Source organism: Amphibalanus amphitrite, unplaced genomic scaffold, assembly GCF_019059575.1.
Source record: "Amphibalanus amphitrite isolate SeventyFive unplaced genomic scaffold, NRLGWU_Aamphi_draft 000239F_arrow, whole genome shotgun sequence".
Taxonomy (NCBI): domain Eukaryota; kingdom Metazoa; phylum Arthropoda; class Thecostraca; order Balanomorpha; family Balanidae; genus Amphibalanus; species Amphibalanus amphitrite.
This window is the reverse complement of record NW_024881734.1, coordinates 105196-125170: the sequence shown is the minus strand read 5'-3', so window position 1 is coordinate 125170 and position 19975 is coordinate 105196. Positions and strand designations below refer to the sequence as shown.

General features: G+C 48.1%; 1 protein-coding gene across 4 annotated transcripts in view; it reads left to right on the top strand.

The window, feature by feature from the left end:
* The window catches only part of LOC122386073 (G-protein-signaling modulator 2-like), a 63120-nt gene that overhangs the window by 504 nt on the left and 42641 nt on the right, over positions 1-19975 (top strand). For all 4 annotated transcript variants that reach the window (XM_043374865.1, XM_043374866.1, XM_043374867.1 and 1 more), the window contains exon 2: positions 3151-3221. In XM_043374865.1, the coding sequence (XP_043230800.1) occupies positions 3183-3221 (39 nt within the window). In that variant the 5' untranslated portion in view covers positions 3151-3182. The remainder of the gene's footprint in view (positions 1-3150; positions 3222-19975) is intronic.

The window sequence follows — 19975 nt, the reverse complement described above, 5'->3', positions numbered from 1 at the left end:
GCAGTGTCCCAAAATCATATTTTTGCTTGGGTGTCAGGGGAGAATTGCTGACCAAAAAAAGGATGAGAGTGAAAAATTGTCGGTGAGGTAAGGTAAGGCCCAAAAAAGAGTGGGAAAATGATCAAAAACATTTATCTATCTACAATTATGACAGATGCAAAACAACCATTCACGCAATTGCTCCTTCTCGGTGGAATTGGGAGTGGAAAATTGGGCTTGAAAACTGGAGGTGATAGTGGAAAATGATTTTCATTTGGATGTCGTTTTCCACCCACATCTACAAATTTTGGGACACTGGCAGCACGCTACTATCAAATTGCGCGAGCTGACGTAATGTGATGACGTCACACTAACAACATTTTGTGTAATCCGTGAGTTTTTCATAGCTACGTTTGGAACAGAGTTGCTGTCTCGTTGAATGCGTTTGATACATTCGCACAGCTGTGAAGATGTTAGCAGCAATATTTGATGACATCACACAAATTGACGACGGCATGGTTTATTGATGTTTCCATGGAAACCCAATTTGATGTGTGTTAGCAGCGTGCTGCTATCACCGGTGAAACAGGGCCCAGGTTTGAGGTGAGATAGCGAGATTGAGGTCCCTCACCCTGGCACACAAAGGGAAAGGGGTCACGTCACATGAACATTTTTCCAATGTGTCATGTTGACCCATGAACCAATTTTTGAGAGGGTTTTAAACACCATTCGTCCAAAATAGGGGCATCATCATCAAAATAGGCACATTTCAATTTTCTCCCATTGACTTATAATGGAGAGGTCGCAAAATTGTCCTGACCTTAGGTCACCAATATCGAAATTCCAAGATATACCTACATTTTGTAGGTACATATTGTTACTCTTATAAGTCGCTGAAACGTTCAAGGCGATCGTTCAGTCGGTGTAGCTATGACGAGGATTGAAACTTTCTGAGGTTAGGTCACTTGACATGACCTGGTAACCTGACTAAGAGGCCTGGATCTGAAATTTTCACATGTGCGGAAAAGATGCATTAACAGGTGTGCCAAAAACGGTGGTGCTCCGCCCCGCCTTTTCGGGGATATCTGCGAAAAACCGCAGGGAGGTGTTCAAACACAAATTGTTAAAAGGGGTGTTCATACAAGTTGTTAAATTAGTTTCTTGGACAACAATGCATTAGAAAAGCAGTTTGGCATGGTACTACACTTGGATCACACAGCTCCTTGCGAAATCTGTGCAACACTGCACACTGTCTGTCTTCTGAGTGCCTCCACACCGGCAAGACCTTGTCGACTGTTGAGATTGTCATGTTTTGTAGTCTGGGTTGCTGTAGTGTAGGTTCCTTCCTCAGCTCATGTTTGTGGGATGCTTCCAAGTCCCAACTCTTGGGGGCAGTGCCATAGTATTTCAATTTGGACTGGGGGAGGGATCAGCCAGCTGATAAACCCAAAAGTAGGCACTGAATTCCACAGTATTTTCAAACAGTTACTTTACAGCAGGGGTCGGCAAATGGTGGGGCATGCCCCCTTTGGGGGTAATGGAGCCCCTCGGCGGGGGGTAATGGGGGCCTCTGAGAAAGCCTTATCTTAGAATTAATGTCTCCCTTGATGGGACAGACATCACGCCTGTTTGGTATCAGGGTTCAAAGATCGAACGCTAACCGTCGCCCCTCTATTGGCGTTTTCATAACAGCTAACGTAAACGGGGAGGGGCCGGTCGGACCCCAGCCTCTCGGCCTCTGAAATCTGAACTAGAGCTTTGCGGTAGAAAAATGAACGTGCTACCCGTGACGATAGGAAGACGCTGCTACCCAATTTTAACCTTCGCACTTATAGGGGACTCCCCCTTTTCTCGGGTTTTCGCGAATAACTCGCGCAAAAAGCGGCCGATCGCGATGACATTTTTAGTACAGGTTTATCAATTTTATACATTGTAGCTAGAATTTCGTAACCATTTGAACATATACCAAGTAATTTTGGTGCCTTCGTAACATGTTACGAAGCTGTCAGTGGTTGTTGATGCCTACTATAAATACCCGACAGGACGCCTATTGGTTGACCTGACCTGACCCGACCTGGCCTAAATGCACGAAGACATCTGTGATCAAAACTTAGATAAAATTCGTGATCAGTACCCCGACAAACTCCACAACATCCTCACTTTACGAAGTTCTGACAGGTCTCGATTTTCCGACTTTTTGGGTCATTGAGCCGACCTGGAAGGTCAATCAATGACCTAGGACCTTAAAATCGCGTATCATCAGCTTCCTCTCGTCACGGGCAACACGCTCGTTTTTTTCCGCGAAGCTCATGCTTGATCAGGGGCCGAACGACAAAGAGGGGTCCAACGAATTTCTCCCCCCATAAATTAGCGGCTGGCAAAACACCAATACGGGTGACGGTTAGCTTCCTTGGCCATTGGGTGACTTAAGACTTTCAAAGGGTCAATGACAATTGTGTAGTAGATCAGAACCCGCTGTACCTTCTAGAATTGAAATTTTATGACCTTCCATGATCTCAAGAAACAACTGCCTAACAAGTCAACAGTTATTTCTGTCAATGTATGACATGTTTTATGGCAGATAAAAAAAAAAAGATCGGCTCGAGGGTAAAATTGTGTCATGATCCGACGTTTTTACATTATAATACCCGAAATACCCAAAGAGTCACGGAAAGGTATGACATTTCAGTGAGCTCGGTTGTGTATGCAATGGTGTCTGGTAGGGTGGGGGTAATGGCCCTGCCTGGCGCCCGAAAAGGGGGCACGACCCCGGAGGGCCTGCCGACCACTGCTTTACAGCATCTGCACCTGGCTCCCTGGATATCGAGACTGGATGTTATGCATCCCTCTCAAAGTGTGCTAACTGATAGCCCCTGAAGTCTGGGCACCAAATCACACACAATTCATGAATCAGTAATCGCAGTGTGCTTCTTTCTTCAAGTGCCAAGTGGTTGATTGCATTATGTAGGTCCAAAGGTGTGTGCTGTGTAACTTGTATTTGTGCAGCAAAACGTGCAACAAAAATGTCACTCACCTCATAGCTGACAGACTACTGAACAATCGGCTCCCCTCCCAAACAGCTAGGTTGATGAGGTACAATGCCATTCATATGAGATAAGTGTTAACAGTTTTTAATGGACCGTTATCTAAAATACTGCCTGCCTGTTGCAGAATGATTGGTGACTGAGTTGACAGTGCCAAAGATGGACGACAGCAACACCAGCCAGCAGCGCAACAAAAAGGTACCGTCGCCTGATACCCTGCTCATCTTCACACGCAAACCTTGTAGGCTAGTGCACGGTGCATGCCAATATCGTAACGTGAAACAATCATAGTTGGAAAATTGTATGGAAGTGGAACTGCAGGTGCTGGGGCACCGCAGTCCGGCAAGCCCGACGCCCCAGCGGTGACCTTGGCCCCCATCGCGTCTGTTGCGGCCCCAAAGCCAAACCGGCGGTGAATTGTAAGAGTTGGAATGGACCAGTACAATGTTCTACCTATGGGAACAAGCATTATTCGCAGTATCCCTGGATTTTTTTTTTTATAGCAAAAATGACCGCTTACCAGCCAGTACCCATAGAGTTGGGTGTTTGAACGTCGTTTATGACTGCAGCGATCCTCTTTTCGGTCAGAGACCTCTCCTGTTTCGCACCATCAGGCACCATCCAAATTACTGTGCTAATAGCGCCACCATCCAGTATGTTGGTCGCGACGGATGGCTCGTTCTAGGTGGCGCCAACAGCATCGCCTCTCCACATTTCTTGTCGCTGGAAGGCCGTCACTGAAGGGCCTTTGGCTCCAGTCCGAAGCTGCGAAAAGCTTATACGGGATGTTGCTGTAAGTAGCTTTTCAGGCTTTCAACGTGAATAGGTCTCGAATCTGTGTTTTTGTAAGGGCTGAAATTTGTTCCAGGTGAGACAGCAATGCTGGCAATAATTTATTCTGCTTGTCTCGCTGGGCTAAAATCCCTACAATGCTTAATCCTCAGACGTTTTTTTTTTTAAGAAATATTTTCATTTTAATACCGGTGTAATTATGCTGCCAAATGGTATAACCTTTTTTAATTAAACACAATACACTTATACATACAATACACAATACACTGCCATTCGCTGAGAACACAAGGACGTTCTACACATACGTGTTTCGACTTGGGGGCTGGATTTAGCATTGACAGATCTATGTACTTGCTAACTTCCCTACACTCTGTCAGTGGCAGTGCCGAACAGTCTCATCAGTGACGCTCGTTCTGGACTTTCCTAAAATCCTAATCCGTTGTTTTTGCGTTGCCTTCCGATCTGACGCGGTATCTTCCGCTATGGGGCAGGGTGGCAGGCCTGGCGGCGCCTCCCGCCAGCACGTGCGTGGCCCCAGTTGTGAGTAATTTCCGTCGTGTGATTGAATCGTCCCGTACTCCTGTCCCGGACTGACAATATCGGCATCAGATAGCCGGAGACGGCCGCTTTTTCTTCGCCACGGCGCACTGTAGGCCGGCAGCCCGAAATAGCGCTAGAAATTCCCTTAAACTGACTGTCCGCAATATGAACAAAATAGGTATCATTTAATCCCGAATTGATCGAAGAATATGATTCCGATGCCAGTTTTTCCCTAATGTCAAAATTGAGGTCGTCAGTTGTCACCAAACACAAGACAATTTAGACTCTCTAGTGGCCACCACATTTACCGATTTTCATGATGATCTTTAGTGGTAATTTATTAGCTGACTAATCGTCGTTTTCAACGAAATTTCCTGTCAGACTAGTTCAGGGCACTGTTGTTCACTGTGCCAACATCATTCTCACATATTGCATCGCTTTTCTGCAAGATAAGCTAGCTTTTTGCAAGCAGCTGCAAGACGTAATTAAAAATCATATTTAGTTTTTTAATTAGACTTTTATAAAAATGTGATTTCGAGCGGCTAAAAATGAACATTTTATACTAGCCTCTGATTACTCATCTTTCGTTCCATATAGGTGCTTTGCTGCTTTTCCCTGCTACTTTTCGAGATATGCGCCAGTAAACCACATGATGTAGGGGCAATTGTCACCTCGCCGCTCTACTGAAGGCCCAGCGCTCTTTAAAGCGCTGGAAGTTGTGAAAAACAAACGCGTATAATCTGAATAAAATATATGTCCCTGAGCTCAAAATTGATCAACGCACACAATGCTGTCAAAAAATTTGGGCCAAACTAAAAAATTCAGTCATTATTAACCCCCAAACACAAGTCAGTGATAATCAACAACAACTTGCTCTTTAGTTAGACTTTTTGAGAAATGTTATTTCGAGCCGCTAAAAATGACCATGCCATACAAACCACTAATCATCTCTCTGTCATGCCCTACTCGCAATTTTAGCTAATGCCTGCTACTCTTCGAGGTCACGTGACCTCACCATTAAAAGTAAATTGGGAAATAAGGAAACTGTTGTTTTTGCGCATGGAATGATCTCAAACTATCTCAAGCACACGGAATCGTGATTTCATGCACTCCTTGCAAGATCCGATGCTTTACTTTTGCATTTTTGACCTTCCGTGACGTCATTTATGACGTCACTACGGTCATAGGAGTTTCTCGTCAATAACTCATGATCAAATTGAGCCAGCGACTCGGGAAAGCCACCAATGGACTAGGAAAGACCTACCGAATCGAATGATATGCAATACGACGTCCTTCGATTAAGTTCGTGGCCTGATGGGCTCTGACCTGACCTTGACTCGAGGTCAACACCTTAAGTTGACCTCGCCCGGACAAAAAGTATACCATTCGATGCGCCTGAGCCAGGCGAACACGATGGTGCCAAAATCGCTGCTCTGCGGCCATTTTTTGCGAAATTATTTACCAAAAACCAAACCCACCTTGGGCTTTTTGACTTCACCTCAGAGGTTACCGGTTGACATGGGACCTTAAAATCCGGTATCAATCGTTCCGTCTTGAAACGGCGCACACGCTTGTTTTTTCCGCGAGGCTCTAGCTCCATTAGGGGCGAAACGGCGAAAAGGGGTCGTACCAACCCTCCCCCTCGGCCGGTCGAGGGGGTGGAGGGTCCGACAATAGGTCCGGCGAGGGTTAACCCGCGCACCGACGGGGGTCTGCGCCAACTTAGTACCGACGGGGGGGGGGGGCGGATGACCGCCCCCCCTGAGATCTCAAGAACGAAGCAAGATAGCGACAAGCGGTAAACGGCATCGGATACGCACGGTCAAGATCTACAATTTTTACTAAGGTCATTTTCAGGTCAGGTCAAAGATGACGTCACAGGGGTCGAAAAAGTCAAAATGGCGGCGCTAAATATGGAGAGAGTTTTTCTCGAATAACTTTCGAAGTAGTCAAGATAGGAACAAACTAAGGGCATCATCGTGATCCTCTCGTCAATCCGCATCGAATGATATATATGTTGACCTCGAAAGGTCAAGGTCAAAGGTTGACCTCAGGTCACGTGACCTCGAGGTCATCATGGATATCATTCGATGCGTCTTGACGAGCTGAACACAATGAGACCATCCACGCGTCTGTATCTTGTTCCTGTACGGAGTTATTGGCCAAAAACCTTTGGTGACCTTTGATGACGTCACATGACCTCACAGCTGCCCAACAGCAAAACAGACCTCAAGGTAGTGAAGGTTGATCGTATATGAAGTCATGTATGGTATATGGGGCCATTCCGACCCGTTTTAGTGGTAAAAACAGGGAGTTGATTTTTCCCCCATTGACTTATAATGGGGAGGTCGCGAAATTGACCTGACCTTAGGTCACCGATATCAAAATTCCGAGATATACAAATTGTAGCTACTAATGACCTAATAACATCCTGCGACTTTCAAAGGCCTCCGACATCTACTGTAGCTCTGGCACGGTGACAAAGTTGCAAAAAAGTGACTTGAGGTTGGGTCATTCAAAGTGACCTGGTGACCTGACCTTGAAAGGTAGGAGGTTCAAACTTGCACACCATGTGTAAAATTGATAAGGGAATAGTCATACCAAATTTCGCGGCGCTACGCGCCGCGGTTTTCCCGCTATTCGCGAAAAACCTCAGGGGGGGGGGGGGCGGATATCCGCCCCCCCCCGTCGGTGCGCGGGTTAAGCAGCCCCACTTCGTTTTTAGCATGTTTGCTTGTCACTGAGATCAACAACTCAATCACAGATAATTTCTAGCACTTTTCCGGGCCCCCGGCCCAGTGTGCGGCGCTGCCGTCGTGTCACCTGTAGCCAGCGCTGGGGGACAACGACGGGAATCAGAGGAGCTTGGTTCATTAATTCAGTATTCTTAGAACCGGCGGACTCATCTGTTGCAGGATGTTGTTGAGATAATGTGTCGGTAGCAAGGCGTGTCATATTTGTGTTTTTGAATGATATTCGCTATTGATAATCTCGGAGTCTAGGGTGCTCACTGCTCACTCACCTTCCGCTTGAACTCAATGAGAGGAATGGGCGCAGCCCAAGAGCCCCTTCAGCACTGGCTGGTTGATGTTGAGTGTCTACTGTGAGGGCAATGGATTGATGTTAGTGCCATGTCAGTATGAAGAGAATACTTCAGTTGTGCTAGAGTTGTTCGGATATAGCGGAGACACGTATGTGACAGAGCAATAGCGCGGAAATTCAAATTTATTTACTTTCGGGTCACGTACTCCTTAGTGATTTGTGCTAGTGGCGCACTGTAACCAACGTCCTCAACCAATTCGTAAAAGACAAACACAAGCAGTTCTGCTCGAGCAGACGCAGTGGCTGTGGCTTTTGAGACTGTAAACGAGCCAAGTCCCGCATTAACTGGAAATTTATTGACAGAAGTCTTTGGCTGAAAGTCACGTATCCAACTTCCTCCGATCGCTCATTATACTGTATTATGGTCATTGGTCTGGCTAGTGGTATCATAAAATAAAGGATTCGCTCGCTCATAATTCTAGTATTAGGACCTCTCGCTAGTCGCTGGCAGCTGAATCTACATATCTGCCCAGTTCTCAATGGCATATTGAAATCGGCTTTGCCTTTTCTCAGTAGTTAATCCGAGCCAGGCATTTATGATCATACTGCAACAACCCGAACCGGACCCGGAAACTTTACGAGAACATGGATGATGCGAACGGCTTGCCAAATCAGGACAACTGCCCGTAAGTTAGCTGATGTTCGGCGCTTATTATCGGGTGATGATGTCAGAGTGGTGTAATTTTTAGAGGGGCAGACTAATCGGGCATTTTGTCGGTGAGTTGTGCTATCAGGATCTCACTCAAAAACGCTAGGATTCCTCCAGCGAGCACTCTGGCCTAAATGAGTGGATGTCGAGGTTGCTTACAAACGCAGTTTGATTGTGTGGGCTTGGATGATGCATGGGCGTTGTTTTCGATGTTGTGTGCAACGAGAGTAGTATATCCTGCATAATTGCTTAGGATCTAGTTCCCATCCGCTTTATTTCATTTACATCACATGTATGTATTACACAATACAAATGTGCCTATGATGTAGATGTATATAATTGGCATGGAATGACATAAAAATATACGTATTTATGAGCACTGAGCATGAATAATTTCAACGTCTTTATCTTATTAGTGTCAGTGCAACAAATATTTTCTCTTTTATGCCCATTTAAAATTGTGTTACGTGAATAAACGCACTATGACAGACCCTTAGACAAGCATGTCGTTTATAGGCCGGGCTGGGACGGTCAGTTATTTTGGATGATGGGTTGGGTTTGGGGATGCTGATGTTGGTCCATTGTGCCGCCTGGAGTGTAATTTGTGGCGAGAGTTTATAGGTCAGTGACGGGAATGCGGATAAGGTCGACGGCCAGCACTCGCCCCGAAGATCCCCATGTGACCCAGTTTGATTATGGGCTGGATAGTGGATCGAGCTCACGCGAATCCGTACATTATTCGAGTCTTATGGGAAAGGCTCAATTGAGTTTGGGGGATCATGAAATGCGACGCAACTGCATTTGTCGGCTGTGATATTCGACGGCTTTATGTTGACGTAGCCTCCAATGCTTTATCCAGTCACGCCCTCGTTGCGTCTCTAAGTTCGTTGGGGGTTATGTCCTGTTGATGAGCGTGGGGAGGTGTATCGCGCTCTGCAGTTCTGGCTTAGCAATGATGTCTTGATATCGGACCGGTGGCTCCCCGTGTCCGCTGACGCTGCCTAATGTAGTTCACATTCAGTAGTCGTGATGAATGCGGTGTAGGACGTGGCGCGGGCGTATTGAGTCAGCTTTGCTAGGGTGATTCACCCGTCGCGGTCCTATGTCTAATCGTAAATTGAATCTGCGAACTGTATCCCTGTCTCTGCATTTAAATATAACCGGATGAAAAGATCACTTACAACCACGAGTCCCGGCTCCCATTCCGGAATCGGCTTTCATTACATCCGCCGCATACCATCGCATATGTATGCGTGGGGCATATCACACCCGGCGGTGTCACTGGCGACGCCGGAGTGCTCGATCAGCGCGGCCAACTTTGGCGCGGCGAGGCGTACTTGGCGCCGCCGATCCCGTCAATAATGCATGACGGCCACCGAGCTAGAGAGACGGCGGCAGTAGCATTGGCCAGCGCAGAGTGCGGCCCCGGGTGTGGGATACATCTAATGGCCCGTCGGCAGCGACTTCCCTAATCGGCACTGGGTATTTAAATAGCACAGAGGGGCGAGGGCTTGGTTTCCTTCTCTTTCACGGATATGGTGTATGAGGTTGTGCCTGTTCATAGCGTGTCTTTCTTTAATAACTTCTTAACACTTTGACAATTACAGGGCTCACACGCAGTCGATTTCCTTTTTTTTCTGCGGCCGTCCGACTGTATCACCGGTGAGTTTCGACTTCTGAGAAGGGATGAGCACCCATTGGGTCCTTGGAGGATTCCTTCCGGCGTCATTACCGTAAGACATTTCCCGGGGAAGTACCGGCTCCTTAGAATGCGTATATAGCTAATCATCGTGCACAGCTATGCTGGTCGGTCAGCGGTGCATGATCCAGCCTTACATAACACACTCGTAGCTGAGGTCATTAGCGTCGATCGTTGGCACCCTGCCGTCGCGCGACCTTCCGATGTGGTCATGGTTCGACTCCGCTTCCCGGGACCAATAGGAAGTGGAAGTGGAGGATACCTATAAGGCGAGGGGATCCACCTCGACACAGCGACAGCGACGGTGGAGGATGTAAGGACGCAACTCTCAGAACTTGTTGATTCCTTCCTAAAGTGTCATCCGCTGCTGACAGAGATCGGACTGCCTCACAACTCCTCTGATTAATTACTGGTGATTTAGACCACCATTTATCATGTTTGCTCTCCACGCGTTCCAAATTCTGTCACTACTGACACTGTTTCACCTTGTCATTGGCTTTGGACGTTACGTGACAGGACGCTTTCCGGACACGGTACTCACTGAGCTTCTAGTGACGGCTAGATCCCGTTCCGGGTGGCCGTTACCGACCTCTTTCCATGCCGATTTGTGTGAGACAGCGATCATCGGCCCCTGCCCGTGGGACTCACTCCTCCTGCCTGGACTACAGTCGTCCAGGTGCAATCCTTCATGACGCCCATCAGTTAAAGTCTGTCATGGTTACTGGCGAGGCGTCGGCAGGAACCTCGCCATCATTGCCAGCGGTCTGCGCAGTGCGCATTGTGAATGAATTGCGATGCTATCTGTATCTGACATTTCCTGTCGCATCTTCGGCAAGTCACTTAACAGGCGACCCTGACGGCCAACTCATCCGTGAACTGTCGTCTCCGGCGCCATTTCGTCGGTTCGCCGGGAGTTATCTCATAAACAATATGCCTTCTCCCTTCCTTTGCAACGGAGAGGCACAAGTCGACCGGTGAGTCGCCAGTCGCGTTCTTAAAAAAAAAACAACCTCGAGTGGATCTGGGCTGCAACAACTTTTTTGCGGATTCCATTTGATATGGAGCGTTTGTAAGCGTTCTACTCTCTACATCGATGTAAGGACTATCTGCGTGATATTGAAAATTAAAAGTTGTATAAAACATCAACATGTAAACATAAAAAAGAAAATTGTCAACTCCACTCTGATTGGGTGACGGTAGCCATTCAAACTTTTCTTCCATATTTGATGACTATAAGGAAAGCCATCCCTAGCTGATCTGATATTTGTCTGGTGGCGTTCGACCGTGCCGACCCGTTCACCTGTTGTCTGGCGGCGCACCTGGCCTTCTCTCCTCCGGTCGGGCGGCGGCGACCGCTCTGACATTGGTCGGCGGGTCGGAGCGGCGGCGGCGGCGGCCCGGGACGCGCGTCGCTATCGACTGTGGCCGCCACACACGGCGCTCCCGGCGGCACACGGTCGGCAGACCCGCTGCCGTCGACACCGTCGTCGGCGGGTGCTGGGAGCTCGCGCCGCCGTCGTCGTCGAGGGGCGGTACACTGTCGCGTCGCGGACGTCATTGCCATGGTCGAGGTGAGGAAGGCAGCTCCTGCCTCGGGCATTCCTTTTAACTGTCCTGCATTTTCCCCTTCTTGTTGAGTGGCTGTTGCTACAAACCCCTTCTGTCTGCATTGTTTCAACTGAGGCTTTATACAATTTTCGATAGATGTTGTCAAGGCGATTCTGATAATCACTCGCGGGCAAAAACTGTTTTTGCTGCCGATGTCACAAATTGAAACATTCACTCTACTGGTGGATCGGTGTCGTTTTCACGTCGTCGACACCGCACACATCTAATGGCTTTGGGGTAATGGTGGTTGTGAGCAATATTAGATATGGAATGGCTCAAAGATGTATGACTTGGTGTGGCATCTATGTACTATGTGTCTACTGGAGAATGGAATTCTTCCTTTTTATTGCCGCTGCTATCAGTCTCCTGAGTGATCGTTTCGTCCGGTTTCCAAATGGGAATCGGAAGCTCGCACCCATTTCGATGATTAGTGCCGACCCGTTCCATCCACTGAAGCGTAGAAAGGCCATACGGTCCGAGCGATATGTGACCCCTTCGTTAATTACGTTCATTATGAGTCGGATTTCCGCTAGACTGCCGGGATTGGGACGTGTCTCTAATTTCCGTGCACGACAGCCATATTTCACGGCCACATTGCCCAGTCGGGGTCCCGAAACGCCACATTGTGCTGTGACCTTTGCTAATGGCATTTAAATGGCTGGCACGGGCAGTGCTTGCAGCTATTCTGATTGGAGGTCTTTGGTCTGCGTAGAAGGCGATGCCGTCTCACAATGATTTATACAGTCGGAACACACCTTGGGTATGTTCTTGCCTCCCATATTGCTTATATTGGCGTAATTTGGTTATTTCCTCGGACGACTCATCCTTTTCATCAAGTTAGCATCGCTGGATGATTGTTGAAAAGGAATGGCAGCCAACGCTGTGATGGTTCTCTGCGGTAAAAGAAAAAAATGTTGACGTTCTTAAAGCGTTTGCTTCATCAAATGACCCGAAATTGAAACAGGAATTGGCCGAAAGCGCTTTTACCTTTTGCTGGTCTTTCACGTTTATTAATTATAAGGTTAGGTACCAGTCACTCAGCTGTCCAACTAATAAGCTCCTCAAATGTTAAAGCACTCTTTAGAGTTGTTAAGTTACTGCGGTCTATAGAATCTTGAAATCTTCGTTTTTGGATCCAGGCTGGATTTCTAGAGAAATTTCTTCAAATTAGCTATTTTCTGGTGAGAAAACCTGCATGTCATCTGTAAATTAGAGGAATGCTGACGCCTTTTGGTACAAAGTCGAGCAAATTGTACTCGTAGTGGAACCTAGGTGCGACGTGCCTGTATATTAGGTGCATCGCGCATATCGATCGATTCTCGAACAAATATTTATCCATCGGCGGACCGCTCGGCTGTTTGAACAAAGCATCGATTAACTCCCGCCAAACACTCCTGCTTAATGTTGATCTACTGGCTCCAACAGCCACCGGCGCCGCAAATGTTTTGGGGACCCGTCAGTGGTCAGGCGGCCTCTTTGGACTACCCCGGCTGAACGCCCTGCCGACCCCTATAGTGAAGTGCGTGCAGACCTGATATCGGCTCGAAAGATGAGCAATGGCCTCGCCCTCGACATTGTAGTAGCGTTGGCTGCGATCTCGATTTTCAGTGTCAACTCGGAGATTCTCGGAGCTATAATCAAGTTGTCTAGGCCGCTTCTGAGCAGCAACTAAGGGCGGTTTCCATGACGATTAAAGCTTTTGCGATGTCCACTATCCATCCCTCAGTGATCTCATCTTAACTGAAACGGTTGTCATGGTGCTTGATGCCACAAGGTGGGCGACGGGAGTTCATTGGCAGTCGGTTGAGTCGTGACGGGCTGTGATGTATAACCGGCTCTTGTCGCGTCTCCATGGGGCGGGATCGGCCGGTCGGCTACCGGGGGCGTCCCCACCCGCCCCCACCATGCATGTTTGACGAGCCGCATTGACCCCGGTTGGCGTGCCGTGCGGAGAGGGTCGCGTGCCGCCGTCAGCACGCCATCCGCTAGCTGACGTGACGTCACTGAGAGGCCGTCATTGCGGCGTCACCGATCGGCGGCAGGCGACTAAGTGTCGGACTGTCGTGAGAGGCACCACCGTGCATCGTATGAGCCCTATTAATGACAGTTGAAGCTGCTCATTAGTTCTAGCTAAAAGGACTGTTTTTCTTTTCGAATATTTTGGCCGCTGACTATCCTATTTGATGTTTCTATGATCGATTGGAACTGTTGTTTAAACCTGTCCTGCTTATGATTGACGCACTGGCATTAATCTTTCCTTTTCAATTTACTTTTTCCGTTCCATTTACCTTCTTTGATTAGATCGCCTGAGCAAGGAGACTGGGTGTGAAACGGCTGTTAGCTGGCCCATTTGATGTAAGCTCAGAACCGGATGAAGTCCGCTGCACTCGGCGCTGCAATCGGTGCCGACGATGAAACATCTTCCAGTGGCGCCGCGGGCCGCGCGATATCATATCTGCCGGTGGAAACGGGACAACCTACCGCGTGGCGCGGGCTCATCCTCCACTCTGTCGTTCGCGATATGAGTTTGGTGACTCGGGATGGCCCTCCGGTGGGCGATCACCCCGAGACCTGGCGGTATAAAGTCGCCCCCTGCCGGCGAGATGGCTGAGTGGACGCAGTGTCGTCGGTATCTCGCCAGAGTTCGTCGCAATATTGCGTTTCGGAGCGGCCGACGCTGATTGCAGGATAGCTACTATATTTGACCTCCCCAGCTCGCGTTCATAGGTTGACTGTGTTTCCTTATACCTTCAGCTTTACCTAGCGAAAGTGTCGGGCTTTAGCACGGCTACATATATAAATCACCACGGCCATGTTCTCTCCACTCCAACTGACGCGCTGATGACGGCAGCACCCATTCCCTGTCACCACTGCCGGTGCCGGTCGGGGGGGGGGGGAGGGGGTTGACCGGGGCGTGACATCTGCCATTGACCTGCGGTCGCGCGTGTGGCGCCGTATTGGGCGTCCCGGGGGAAACGGTTGCCGCCCGCGGTACCGGCACCGGCACCGGTGATCGGCGCGTGCGACCCTCGACGGCCACTGGAGGGCCCTTGTCGTGACCGCCGGCCGGGCGCCGCTGAGTGTTTTGTGTGAGTGCGCTGACCGCCCCGCCGGTCGCGTGGTGGCCGCTCCGCACCCGCTCAATACAGGCCGTACCCAGGTGTGCGCCAGCCCGGAGAAACGGCTCGAGTGGGGGGGATAAGCGGCGGGAGCGTGACCCGGCGCTGCTTGCCGCCGGGCTGAGCCGGAGCTGAGCCCTTGTCGTACGGCCGGCACAGCGAGATCCGATTATGCGCGAAGACTGGAGACGTAATCGCGAGGTGATTTCCATTCGCAACAATCAAGAGCTTGACAATGGACGAGGGGGTGAAACAAACCTCTCAATGCTGGTGAGCGAATGTGTTATGTTGATCTGATCAACAACATGTATGGAAGTGAATTGACCTAGATTTTTCGCTCCATTCTGTATTTCTTGTACTTTTTTATTCATCTGATGTAAGTGGGATTTTTCCACGGAGCACAAAGTCTTCGAAGTCACCACCGCACTGTAGGCGATCCATGCATTCTAGCGCTTCAGGGGCCCGAAAAAAATGATGGCAAATATGAATAAATACTGGCGTATTTTGTAGCTAAATATCCCAGCACCCGAAATGTGACACTATTTGTAACATCAAGCCAAACACTTTCAAACCACACACGTCCAAACACGACCTTTTTTGGAGAGGCTGAGCTCTGGTGCCTGGTCGTGATTTGATCCTAGTTATATTTAGAGCTGTAAATCAAGACAAAAGTTGAATATATTGAAAACTCTAATTTTGATTGAAACCTCATTCCTTGCGAAGTAATATGCATGCCATACTTTCAACTTTTGAAGCTTCTCTATATTTTCTATAATATTTTGCATTACACCTTTTTGACTGCATCAGTTCAAGACTGTGTACAACGTTTGGCAATGCGCATGTTTTACTGTCCGCGAGATCCGGCCACAAAAACACCATTACTTAGTAGCCTAATGTTTGTTCTCAATACCCTGTTAAAATTGTCTGCGACTTTTTGCGATTCACGGAGTTATGGGCGTTTTGCTCAACCCTTACCGTATTAGGTGGGGGCAGGGCCGAGGGGAGAGCGAAGTACCGCCGCCCAACCGAAGATTCTGTTCGCGACAGCTCCGAACTCACCAGCGATAGAAAGCTGAAACTTGGCATACCTGACCTTTGATTCAAGTCGAATCTTGTGACACCAACTACATTTTTAGGTCAGGTCAGTTCACGGACCAATGACGTCATAAGTGAACCTCTGCACGATCCTCAGATGTCGCAATTTCGCAAAGCCCTCAATGCCAGAGCAGCTTTCACATGGAGATGAAACTTACAGAACCTAGTATCCTCCAGAGGATTCACAGTTTGTATGTCTCGGATTTTCCCTAAAGGTCACATGAGGTCAGGTCGATCACATGACCTCACCATTGTGAGTCAATGTTGTAAAATGAACGCTGCTATTTTGGCGCCGGGAACGATATCAAACTAGTTCAAGCTTTACTGTTGCAAGGTCCGATGCTTTACTTTTGCATTGTTGAACTTGTGTGACGTCATTTATGACGTCACTATGATCTGGTCATTATAGTTTTTGGTCCATAACTCCCCAACAAATTGGGCTAGCGATTCAGGCAAGCCACTAATGAACTCAGGAAGATCTGCCGAATCAAATGGTATGCAATTTGACCTCCTTCGACCATTTTCGTGACCTGGGAACTCTGACCTAAAAAACTTACAATCGGGTAGGTAGAAATGGCTTCCGTTCGGGGAGAGCAGCATGCCCACGTGGCACCGAAGTTCTAACTCATTTAGAGGCCAAACGGAAAACGAAATTCCTACTCCTTCCTTTAACTCCGTTAGCGTACATTCATTTCGCAAATTTGAATCCCAACCACCAAACATAAGCGTTACACTTACGTTGTAGGTAGACACGATACTAGGCACTAGCTAAAGCTATTTATTTGTAGAACATGTGATCGGAACGTTCAAACAACCACAATTTTTCGCAAGTCATGGTCTCCTCTTTTTTGCTTTGCAATTGCATCTTAGCTTTGCTTACATGCAATTTCAGCGCTAAACCATTTTCATTTCACCGATAATTACCTTCTTCCTAAAAGACGATAACTTGCGATCTCCTGAAATGTGGTAGTCTGTTGGTACTATTTTCCCCCAAACAGACCAGTCTGAAAGCGCCTTTGCAACCACAGAGATCTCTATGTTTGCAACAATGTTTTCTTTGCAAAACCAGCACCCGTGGTTTGCGATCAAGTGGTTCATCCGTAACTGACGCTAGTTGAGAAGTAAGTCATAACACAGACAACACTGTATATGTTTTTGTTAAGCCTCTTCTGTCCTGTGTTAAGCCTATGGGGAAAAGGCATTGCTCGCTCTCTTGCACGTTGCAAAGAAAACCTGATTACTTCTGATGCAAACACTTATATCAGTTGAAGCGCAATGAAACTAGGCACAAAATAAGGGGTTTAAGGATGACTGGTTTTGAGTCTAACTTAAGATATAGCTCATGAAGTGCTAGGATAGCGAAATCGCCTACTGTGCACCGTCTGCCCCGATTCGCTGCTTGCCTGTGTAGCGGCCGCCTGCAGTCGAGCGGGCATACTGTGCCGCCGAGCAGCGCTGTGATGCGGTACAGTCTACCGTGTGAGGCGGCTGCGCCGCGGTGCTATGGCCGAGCTTTTTGGGCTCAGCGTGACGGCACGCCGCTGTAGCGCTTTAGGTTTCATGGAAACATCAACCGATTTCATTGTGAGCATCCAAGCTTGTTGATGTTTCCGTAGAAACTGAAAGCACAATAGTGCTAGTGTGCGCTAGTGGCGTGCCTTGAAACTGGGCCCTGATGTAGTGGCCGTCGTGCTCAATATCAACGTGCTGTCGCTGCCTATTTCGAGCTTGTGTGCACACGCGCTCCCTTTTTCTTCTAATACACTGCACACTTCTCATTTTTGTTATTTATAATTTTGATGTTAAATTTAATAATTTAATCCTGTAGCTGACACACATGCGTTTTCGCAGCAGTTGGCGATCATACATTTATACTCTCCCTTGCTGCTTCTGGCCGGATGATTGATTAGAAAAACTTACATTACTGCTTTCCAACGAACAGCTTCCTCTTCTTATCCACCCATTGTGCTTTGAAGCTAGAAGCTGTGGTTGCCCTTACAAGCGTTTTCTGTCTCCGTTCGTCAGATAGGTAATGGTTTCGAGCATTTACATGCGTTTTCATCAAGATCCGCACATTATTTCCAAATGCAATATGTCATGCCGGTGGTTTTGTTCATTGAATTTTGTTGTGCCCTGATAAGTGTCATAAATTTAAGGTACGTTTACCTTATCTCAGTCATTTTTGAGAACCTACAGGCTACATCTCAAGGAGATTGCGGACTCGACATTGCAGTTGAAATTGATGCGTTACCACATGGTTTTGTATTTAAGAACGCTGAAAATGGTGTGCTTCACAACAGTAGCGGCGGAACACCTTCAATTAAGGGAGGGAGGAGCACTGCCGACTTTTGGTCCCATTCTTTCCATGCAATGCCCATAGGGCTAATGTTAAAATGCCAAAATCAAAGGGGGGCACGGTGCCCCGGTGCCCTCCCCGTTCCGCCGCCTATGCTTCAAAATTGTTTCCTTTTTACGGTTTCACAAGCACCAAAAGCCACAGTGTTTCAGGCGAAAACACCTTTTTTTGCTTAGCTATCTTTTGCAGAACAATGTTCAGCTGTATATGCCGCGTGTGCCGCGCATACCGTCCACAGACTCGTTAGATTTACCACGAAAAAATGGATCGGCAATTCCGGTGAACTCAGCCTGTCTTACGTGATGCATCTCCCTAATTTGTCCAATTAGCCGGTTGGACATGTTATTCGCGCTGTGCTGTTTTGCAGCACAAAGTGGGCTCGTGGTAGTAAATTCCCAATCTGGGAATGAGATAGTAAGTTACCTTGCTGCTCTTGATGTTGATAACGATAATATGATGCTTTTGGCTTTTGAGGATTATACTGCACATTTCCTAGTTAAGACTTCATTTGTTTCCGTTTCTCTGAGTGACTGGCAGTGCTATCGACTGATTTGATGCTTGATGGTATGCCTAGTTACATAATGCCAGGCTTAGCACTTCTAAGGTGTACACGAACCACAACCTTTATACCATATTCGGCCAATTTAGCCGAATGTGGTTTCAGAAATTTGCATATGAATTGATCGAATTCCGCCCTTATTCAGTGTGTCGCGCTCGGTTGAGCAACGGTAGATGCTGTCGCCATTTGTTCGCCCTTGTCAACATGTCAGCCCACGTTAATAGTCATTAGTCGCGCAAAATGTGAACACGCCAGCCTCAGATCATTTTTGTTTAGTTTTATTTATTTCACAAGCAACAACGGCGAGCACAAGGACTAACGGAGTACGTAGTAATAAGTGATATGAAAATAATGGATGGGGAGATGTCTTCAAAAACGAGTCTCCGGAATTAAAACATGAAAAGGAGGCGTCTAGCTGTTCAGGTTAGACAATGGCGGCCCCTCACCAGTCCACCGCCTTGGGAGGGGTCGACACTGAGATGAAAAACAAGGCGTAGGCTAGGCACGCATGCGCGCATACTCCGCCAAGTGTCTGATAAAGAAACTGCCCGCGCAAACAGCTTTCGTTTTTACTCATGCCGCCGGTGTTGGCGCATAGTGATCGCGCCAAAGCGATTGATGTTGCATCAGCTGTCGCATCGAGTGGAGCGGAATGGAGTGGAACACTCGTCCTCGAACCTGGTCTCGCTCTCATCGAGCACCGACGCTCCAAAGTGGCGGTGTTACCATCGATTTGTCTACACTCATCGCCAGATGAGTGGTGTGTGGATAGTCGTACTAAGTGGTGTGAGAAGATTTTGACAACACTGACCAAACTCAAATTATCGGAACTGTCACTTATGCAAAATTATTCACATGCAGTTCACTTCGTCTTGACGTTGCCCGAAATCAGTTCGGCAATGTGTGCGCATAATAACTTCACTGTCGACGTACCCCTACACCTTAACTGAGGCAGCATGGAAAGTCAGTTTTTTTTAATCTGATGTCAGATGTGATCATGTATTATACCAAATGCTGTGGAATATTATCAGGAAGGCGCTCTTTGCATTGGAACAGATCCAGGTGACGTGACTTGCCGACCGGTGTCCCTGCTCCCTGGCCGCCGTAAGGTCACCGGTTCCCCGCTTCCCGACCGTGACCCGAACCGGTCAATACATCCTGCGCCGCCGCCGCCGCCGCCGCCGCCGCCGTGGCACGACCCAGCGCACCCCGGGGCATCTATTGGCCCCGGCAGATTACCGTGCGCTCAATTGGCGCAGAAAAACGACACAGGCCCAAGTGGGGCGACGATTGGGTCCCCGGGGGTCCGCCGGCCGCCCACCGCACAGTAGGCGATTTCGCTATCCTAGCACTTCATGAGTTATATCTTAAGTTAGACTCAAAACCAGTCATCTTTAAACCCCTTATTTTGTGCCTAGTTTCATTGCGCTTCA